This window comes from Cebus imitator, unplaced genomic scaffold (genome assembly GCF_001604975.1).
Source record: "Cebus imitator isolate Cc_AM_T3 unplaced genomic scaffold, Cebus_imitator-1.0 Scaffold759, whole genome shotgun sequence".
NCBI lineage: Eukaryota > Metazoa > Chordata > Mammalia > Primates > Cebidae > Cebus > Cebus imitator.
The window spans coordinates 355,685-364,867 of record NW_016108074.1 but is presented as its reverse complement, the minus strand read 5'-3'; the positions used below and the strand labels follow the sequence as shown (position 1 = coordinate 364,867).

Here is a 9,183-nt window from a genome sequence, read left to right as displayed (position 1 = left end):
CCTCCCTCCCTCCCTCCCTCCCTTCCTTCCTTCCCTTTTCTCTCTTTCCTTTCTTCCATTTCTTCTATTTCTTGAAACAGGGTCTTGCTCTGGAACCCAGACTAGAGTACAATGGGATGATTATGGCTCACTGCAGCCTTAACCTCCTGGGCTCAAGAGATCCTCCCATGTCAGCCTCCTTTGTAGCTGGGACTACAGGTGCATACCACCATGCTCAGCTAATATTTATTTATTTATTTTTATTTTACTTTAAGTTTTGGGGTACCTGTACTGAATGTGCAGGTTTGTTACGTGAGTATACACGTGCCATGGTGGATTGCTGCACATATCAGCACGTCATCTAGGCTTCAAGCCCCTAATGCATTAGGTACTTGTCCCAATGCTCTCCCTCTCCTTTCCCCTCACCCACTGACAGTCCCTGGTATGCAATGTTCCCCTTCCTGTGTCCATGTGTTCCCACTGTTCAACTCCCATCTATGAGTGAGAATATACGGTGTTTGGTTTTCTGTTCCTGTGTTAGTTTGCTGAGCTCTAGCTTCATCCATGTCCCTGCAAAGGACATGAACTCATTCATGTTTATGGCTTCATAGTATTCCATGGTGTATATGTGTCACATTTTCTTTATTCAGTCTATCATTGATGGGTATTTGGGTTGGTTCCAAGTCTTTGCTATTGTAAATAGTGCTACAGTAACATATGTGTGCACGTGTCTTTATAGTAGAATGATTTATAATCCTTTGGGTTATACACTGTAATGGGATTGCTGGGTCAAATGGAATTTCTATTTCTAGATCCTAGAGGAATTTCCACACTGTCTTCCACAATGGTTGAACTAATTTACACTCCCACTAACAGTGTAAAAGTGTTCCTATTTCTCCACATCCTCTCCAGCATCTGTTGTTTCCTGACTTTTTAATGATAGCCATTCTAACTGGTGTGAGCTAGTATCTCATTGTGATTTTGATTTGCATTTCTCTAATAACCAGTGATGATGAGCTTTTATATATATATATATATATTTGTTGGCCACATAAATGTCTTCTTTTGAGACGTGTCTATTATATTCTTCACCCAATTTTTGATGGGGTTGTTTTTTTCCTTGTAAATTTGTTTAAGTTCCTTGTAGATTCTGGATATTATACCTTTGTCAGATGAAGAGACTGCGAAATTTTTTCTTCACTCTGTAGGTTGCCTGTTCACTCTGATGATAGTTTGTTTTGTTGAGCAGAAGTTCTTTAGTTTAATTGGATCCCATTTGTCAATTTTGGCTTTCGTTGCAATTGCTTTTGGTGTTTTAGTCATGAAGTCTTTCCTCATGCCTATGTCCTAAATGGTATTGACTAGGTTTTCTTCTAGGGTTTTAGGTTTTACGTATAAGTCTTTAATACATCTTGAGGTAATTTTTGTATAAGTTGTAAAGAAGGGGTCCAATTTCTGTTTTCTGCATATGGCTAGCCAGTTTTCCCAGCACCATTTATTAAATAGGGAATCCTTTCCCCATTGCTTGTTTTTGTCTGGTGTGTTGAAGATCAGATGGTTGTAGATGTGTGGTGTTATTTCTGAGGCCTCTGTTCTGTTCTATTGGTCTATGTATCTGTTTTGGTACCAGTACCATGCTGTTTCTGTTACTGTAGCCTTTAGTTTGAAGTCAGGTAACGTGATGCCTCCAGCTTTGTTCTTTTTGCTTAGAATTGTCTTGGCTATATGGACGCTTTGTTTGGTTCCATATTACATTTAAAGTAGTTTTTTTCTAGTTCTATAAAGAAAATCAGTGGTAGCTTGATGGGGATAGCATCGAATCTATAAGTTACTTTGGGCAGTATGTTCATTTTCACAATATTGATTCTTCCTATCCATGAGCATGGATTTTTTTTTCCATTTGTTTGTGCCCTCTCTTATTTCTTTGAGCAGTGGTTTATAGTTCTCCTTGAAGAGGTCCTTCATGTCCCTTGTAAGTTTTATTCCTAGGTATTTTCTTTTCTTTGTAGCAATTGTGAATGGGAGTTCACTCATGATTTGGCTCTCTGCTTGTCTATTATTGGTGTATAGGAATGCTTGTGATTTTTGCACATTAATTTTGTGTCCTGAGACTTTGCTGAAGTTGTTTATCAGCTTAAGGAGTCTTTAGGCTGTGACGATGGGGTTTTCTAAATATACAATCATGTCATCTGCAAACAGAGACAATTTGACTTCTTCTCTTCCTATTTGAATACCCTTTATTTCTGTCTCTTGCCTGATTGCCCTGGCCAGAGCTTCCAATACTATGTTGAATATGAGTGGTGAGAGAGGGCATGCTTGTCTTGTGCTGGTTTTCAAAGGGAATGATTCCAGCTTTTGCCCGTTCAGTATGATATTGGTTATGGGTTTCTCATAAATAGCTCTTATTATTTTGAGATATGTTCCATCAATACCTAGCTCATTGAGAGATTTTAGCATGAAGGGGTGTGGAATTTTACTGAAGGCCTTTTCTGTATCAATTGAGATCATCATGTGGATTTTGTTATTGGTTCTGTTTATGTGATGGATTATGTTTATTGATTTGCGTATGTTGAACTGCCTTGCATCCCAGGGATGAAGCCAACTTGATCGTGGTGGATAAGCATTTTGATGTGCTGCTGAATTCGTTTTGCCAGCATTTTATTGAGGGTTTTTGCATCAAAGTTCATCAGGGATACTGGCCTGAAATTTTCTCTTTTTGTTGTGTCTCTGCCAGGTTTTGGAATCAGGATGATGCTGGCCTCATAAAATGAGTTAGGGAGGAGTCCCTCTTTTTCTATTGTTTGGAATAGTTTCAGAAGGAATGGTACCTGCTCCTGTTTGTACCTCTGGTAGAATTTGACTGTGAATCTGTCTGGTCTTGGGCTTTTTTTGGGTTGGTAGGCTATTAATTATTGCCTCAATTTCAGAACTTGTTATTGATCTATTCAGGGCTTAGTCTTGGGAGGGTGTATGTGTCCAGGAATTTATCCCTTTCTTCTAGATTTTCTAGTTTATTTGTGTAGAGGTATGTATAGTATTCACTGATAGTAGTTTGTATTTCTGTGAGATCGTATCCCCTTTATCATTTTTTATTGTGTCTATTTGATTCTTCTTTCTTTTATTCTTTATTAGTCTGGCAAGTGGTCTATGTTTTGTTAATCTTTTCAGAAAACCAGCTCCTGGATTCATTGATTTTTTTGAAGGGCTTTTCATGTCTCTGTCTCCTTCAGTTCTGCTCTGATCTTTGTTATTTCTTATCTTCTACTAGCTTTTGAATTTGTTTGCTCTTGCTTCTTTAATTTTTTAAATTGTGATTTAAGGGTGTCGATTTTAGATCTTTCCTGCTTTCTGCTGTGGGCATTTAGTGCTATAAATTTCCCTCTCAACACTGCTTTAGCTGTGTCCCAGAGATTCTGGTATGTTCTGTCTTTGTTCTCATTGGTTTCAAAGAACTTCTTTATTTCTGACTTAATTTCATTATTTACGCAGCAGTCATTCAGAAACGGATTGTTTAGTTTCCATGTATTTGTGCAGTTTTGAGTGAGTTTCTTAATCCTGAGTTCTGATTAGATTGCACTGTGGTCTGAGAGACTGTTATGATTTCCATTCTTTTGCATTTACGTAGGAGTGTTTTACTTCCAATTATGTGATCAATTTTAGAATAAGTGCTATATGATGCTGAGAATAGTGTATATTCTGTTGGTTTGTGGTGGAGAGTTCTGTATACACATATTAGGTCCACTTGGTCCAGAGCTGAGTTCAAGTCCTGAATATCCTTGTTAATTTTGTGTCTCATTGATCTGTCTAATATTGATAGTGGGGTGTTAAAGTCTCCCACAATTATTGTGTGGGAGTGTAAGTCTCTTTGTAGGTCTCTAAGAACTTGTTTTATGAATCTGGTTTCTCCTATATTGGTTGCATATATATTTAGGATAGTTCTTTCTTCTTGTTTGATTGATCTCTTTACCATTCTGTAACGCCCTTCTTTGTATTTTTTGATCTTTGTTGGTTTAAAGTCTGTTTTTTTCAGAGATCAGGATTGCAGCTGTTGCTTTTTTTTTTTTTTCCTTTTTGCTTTTCTGAGCCTATATGTGTCTTTGCACGTGAGGTAAGTCTCCTAAATATAGCACACTGATGGGTCTTGACTCTATTCAATTTGCCAGTCTGTGTCTTTTAACTGGGGCATTTAGCCCATTTACATTTAAGATTAATATTATTATGTATGAATTTGATCCTGTCATCATGGTGCTAGCTGGTTATTTTGCACATTAGTTTATGCAGCTTCTTCATAGTGTCATTGGTCTTTATATTTTGATGTGTTTTTTGCAGTGGCTAGTACCAGTGTTTTTCCTTCTCCATATTTAGTGCTTTCTTCAGGAGCTCTTGTAAGGCAGGCCTGGTGGTGACAAAATCCTTCAGCATTTGCTTGTCTGGAAAGGTTTTTATTTCTCCCTTGCTAATGAAGCTTAGTTTGGCTGGATATGAAATTCTGGGTTGAAAATTCTTTTCTTTAAAAATGTTGAATATCGGCCCCCACTCTTTTCTGGCTTGTAGGGTTTCTGCAGAGAGTTCTACTGTTAGTTTGATGGGCTTCCTTTGTAGGTAACGTGACCTTTCTCTCTGGCTGCCCTTAACATTTTCCCCTTTCTTTCAACTTTGAAGAATCTGATGACTATGTGTCTTGGGGTTGATATTCTCTAGGAGTATCTTAGTGGTGTTCACTGTATTTCTTGTATTTGAATGTTGGCCTGTCTTGCTAGGTTGGAGAAGTTCTCCTGGATAATATCCGAAGTGTGTTTTCTAACTTGGTTCCATTCTCCCTGTCACTTTTAGGGTCCTCAATCAATTGTAGGTTTGGTCTTTACACATAGTCCCATATTTATTAGAGGCTTTGTTCATTCCTTTTCATTCCTTTTTCTCTAATCTTGTCTTCACGCCTCATTTCAGTAAGTTGATCTTCAATCTCTGATATCCTTTCTTCTGCTTGATTGATTCAGCTATTGATACTTGTGTATGCTTCACAAAGATCTTGCCCTGTGTTTTTCACCTTCCTCAGGTCATTTATGTTCGTCCCTAAAACAGGTTCTTCTAGTTAGCAGTCCCTGTAACCTTTTGTCAAGGTTCTTTGCTTCCTTGCATTGGGTTAGAACATGCTCCTTTAGCTCAGAGGAGTTTGTTATTACCCACCTTCTGAAGCCTACTTCTGTCAATTTGTCAAACTCATTCTCCATTCCGTTTTGTGCCCTTGCTAGAGAGGAGTTGTGATCATTTGTAGGAGAAGAGGCATTCTGGTTTGGGGAATATTTTTGCTGGTTTTTCCTCATCTTTGTGGATTTATCTGCCTTTGATCTTTGAGGCTGATGACCTTTGGATGGGATTTCCGTGTGGGGGTCCTTTTCGGTGATGTTGATGTTATTGCTGTTAGTTTTTTTTTTTTTTTTTTCCTAACAGGCTCCTGTTCTGCAGGTCTGCTGCAGTTTGCTTGAGGTCCACTCCAGACCCTGTTTGCCTTGGTATCACCAGTGGAGGCTGCAGAATAGCAATGACTGCTGCTTGCTCCTTCCTCTGGAAGCCTTGTCCCAGAGGGGCAACAATCTGATGCCAGCCAGAGCTCTCCTGTATGAGGTGTCTGTTGACACCTGCTGGGAGGTCTCTCCCAGTCAGGAGGCATGGGGTTCAAGGAGCCACATGAGGAGGCAGTCTGTCCCTTAGCAGAGCTCGAGCACTGTGCTGGGAGAAACCTCCTTGTCAGGAGATTTCTCTTCAGAGCCAGCAGGCCAGAACGTTTAAGTCTGCTGCAGCTGTGCCCACAGCCACCCTTTTCCCCAGGTGCTGTGTCCCAGGGAGGTGGCAGTTTAATCTATAAGCCCCCAACTGGGGCTGCTGCCTTTCTTTCAGAGATGCCCTGCCCCATGAGGAGGAATCTAGAGAGGCAATCTGACCACAGCCGCTTTGCCACACTTTGGTGAGTTCTGCCCATTCCAAGCTTCCAGGCCTCCTTAACACTGTCAGGGGAAAACTGCCTACTGAAGCCTCAGTAATGGCAGATGCCCCCCCCACCCCCACCAAGCTCCATAGTCCCAGGTCGACTTCAGAGTGCTGGGCTGGAAGTGAGAATTTCAAGCCAGTGATTCTTAGCTTGATGGGGTCCATGTGGGAGTGGGACTTGCTGAGTGAGACTACTTGGCTACCTGGCTTCAGTCCCCTTTCTGGGGGAGTGAACAGTTCTGTCACACTGGGGTCCCAGGTGCCACTGGGTTTTGAAAAAAAAAATGAAACTCCTGCAGCTAGCTCAGTGTCTGCCCAAACAGCTACCCAGTTTTGTGCTTGAAACCCAGGGCTCTGGTGGTGTTGGCACATGAGGGAATCTGCTGGTCTACAGATTGCAAAAACTGTGGGAGAAGCATAGTATTTGGGCCAGATAGCACAGTCTCTCGCAGCTTCCCTTGGCTGGAGGAGGGAGATTCCAAGCTCCTTGCACTTTACAAGTGAGGTGGTGCTTCACCCTGCTTCTATTTGCCCTCCATTGGGCTGTACCCACTGACTAACCAGTACCAATGAGATGAGCTGGGCACCTCAGTTGGAAATGTAGAAATCACTTGCCTTCTGTGTTTGTCTCACTGGGAGCTGCAGACCAAAGCTGTTCCTATTAGGGTATGATACTAGATTCCCCCCAACCATCACATATAAATTTTAAAATAGTTTTTTTTTCTAGTTCCATGAAGAATGTCATTGATAGTTTAATAGGAACATCATTGAATTTATAAATTGCTTTGGTCAGTTTGGCCATTTCGACAATATTGCTTCTTCCTGTTCATGAACATTTTTTGTGTCTTTCCATTTGTTTGTGTCATCTCTGACTTCTTTGAGCGGAGATTTTTCTCCTCCCTAGTTAGCTGTATTCCTAGGTATTTTATTCTCTTCATGGCAATTGTGAATGGATTGTGTTTCTCAGTTGGCTCTCAGCTTGAAGGTTGTTGGTGTATAGAAGTGCTCCTTGTTTTTGTGCATTAATTTTGTATTCTGAAACTTTCCTGAAGTTGTTTATCAGATCATGTTTATCAGATCAAGGAGCTTTTGGGCAGAGAGTTTGGAATTTCCTAGGTATAGAATCATATTGTTTACAAATAGTTTGTTTGATTTCTATAAAAAACATAATGGGGTAAAAGCAAACATCTGTCAGCAATGGAATAGAACAATAAAAATGCCCAAGAATAAATTTAATTTAATGTAAAGAACTAATATGAAGCAAATAACAGTCATTGTGCGGGATAAGTAAAAAGACTTGCGGAATTGGGGAGTGTCTTTTTCTTGGATAGAGAGATTCTAAAATCAAAGGATGGTTATTGTCTCTAAGTTAAGATGTAATTTAAAAATAATAACTAGTGTCTCAATAGGAATATTTTAAGCACCTGATCAAATGATTCTGAAGTTCACCTGAAAGACAAACGTGTCAGAATAGATAGAAAAGGAGAAAGCAATGAGGGAGGGAAGCATTTTTCACATTTCAAATATAATTAAGCTATAGCAATTAAAATAGTGTAGTAGTGGTACAGGTATAAACCACTCAATGGAGGAAATTTAAGAGAGTTACATACAAAATTGAGTGGGGATGTAGGAGATGATAAAAGAGCCATTTCAATGTTCAACATTATGGACACAGGGAGGCAAGCACTACACACTGGGGTCTGTTGGGGGGAAATGGGGGAGGGACAGTGGGGGGTGGGGAGTTGGGGAGAGAGAGCATGGGGAGAAATGCCAGATATAGGTGAAGGGGAGGAAGGCAGCAAATCACACTGCCATGTGTGTACCTATGCAACAATCTTGCATGTTCTTCACATGTACCCCCAAACCTAAAATGCAATTAAAAAAAAAGCCATTTCAAAACAGTGGGTGAAACAAGGATTCAACAAATGATGGAGCCTCTACCACTTTAATTTTGTCGAGATGGATCAATGATTTTGAATGTACAATAATGTAACAAAAAAACTATGACTCTCTTATTGTATTGGAGTGGGTAAGATCATTGCAAGCATGACAGCAAACTCATGAACAAGGCAAGAAAATGATTTATGAAAGCATATATAAAATATGTATTAAAATATCTGATGGTGAATTTTTCTGAAATGCATTCTTCCCTTAGAGTAATCTGGGGCTCATATTCTCCAAAGCCATTAGAAGTGAAAGAAAGGTTGGGTGGGGAAAAAGAAAAGTGCTTTGCGAGTTCATTTTTGTTGTCAGGAGAGCTTGTGGGTTAGGTTCTCCACAGAGGCAGGAAAACTTCAGTCACGTGGCGAATGCCCTACTCAGTGCGCATGCGGCATAGACCTGTTGCTGCGCATGTCTGTTTCTACGCATCTCCATTCGTGCGTATGCGCGTTGCTGCCCACCTTTGTCCACGTAGCGTTCTGCCAGGAAAGGTTGCGTCTGAGTTCTTGCCGCCATCTTCATTCTTTCTCACTGACTGAGATTCAGCCGGTAGGTCCGCATATCGGTCTTTTGGGGAATTTAGTTGTACGTGAATGTGAGTAGGAGGCAGCGGGCTTCGGACAGGTCCTGCGGCCTAGTCCGGTGGCTTCTGAGGGAAAAGGGCCTCGCGGTTGTTGTTTGGCTCCTCCCAGGTCGCGCCACTGCCGCCACAGGTCTTGTTGTCATGGCTGGGCTGGGATGAGGGAGGAAGGTGAGCCACGGAGGCGAGGGATCACGTGAAGACGGCGTGAGAGCTGGGGGTGCTGTTAGAGATGTCTGAATCCGAAATGCCTAGAACCTTCTGAGGGAGGACAGTTTCCAGACTTCTCGTTAGGGATGTGGGAAGGGACAGCGTGGGCAGTAAGGAAAGGGCCTGGGAATTGGGAATGCTGTGGGCTGGTGACTGTGGCCCCGAGATCTGTAGACTGCCTGGCAGAGGTGTCCTGTGAGAAGCGTAACCTTCACTCTGTTTCGCAACTTCTCATCTCCGCCATGGACGTCATGGGAAGGAATGGGCGAGGCTGTGCATGCCAGCAAAACTTGATTTTGGGAGGGGACTGGGCCTAGAGTGGGACGAAAGCTGTAGTCACTTCAGTTTCAATACTTGGCCTGTGTTTTCGTAAACGTCTTCATGTTGGCAGGTCTTATTGTGAAACCAAAACTCAAAGGTCTCTGTTTTTTGCTATGGCATTAAGGTGACTTCTATGACCGTTTTACTGTGATGTAAACGAATCT

General features: G+C 41.3%; 1 protein-coding gene across 1 annotated transcript in view; it reads left to right on the top strand.

The window, feature by feature from the left end:
• The first annotated feature begins 8,405 nt into the window (after window positions 1-8,405).
• LOC108297000 (putative G antigen family E member 3) overlaps window positions 8,406-9,183 on the top strand; it is a 3,795-nt gene continuing 3,017 nt past the window's right edge. The window contains exon 1 of the mRNA XM_017519612.2: window positions 8,406-8,659. Coding sequence (XP_017375101.1) covers window positions 8,647-8,659 — 13 coding nt within the window. The 5' untranslated portion in view covers window positions 8,406-8,646. The remainder of the gene's footprint in view (window positions 8,660-9,183) is intronic.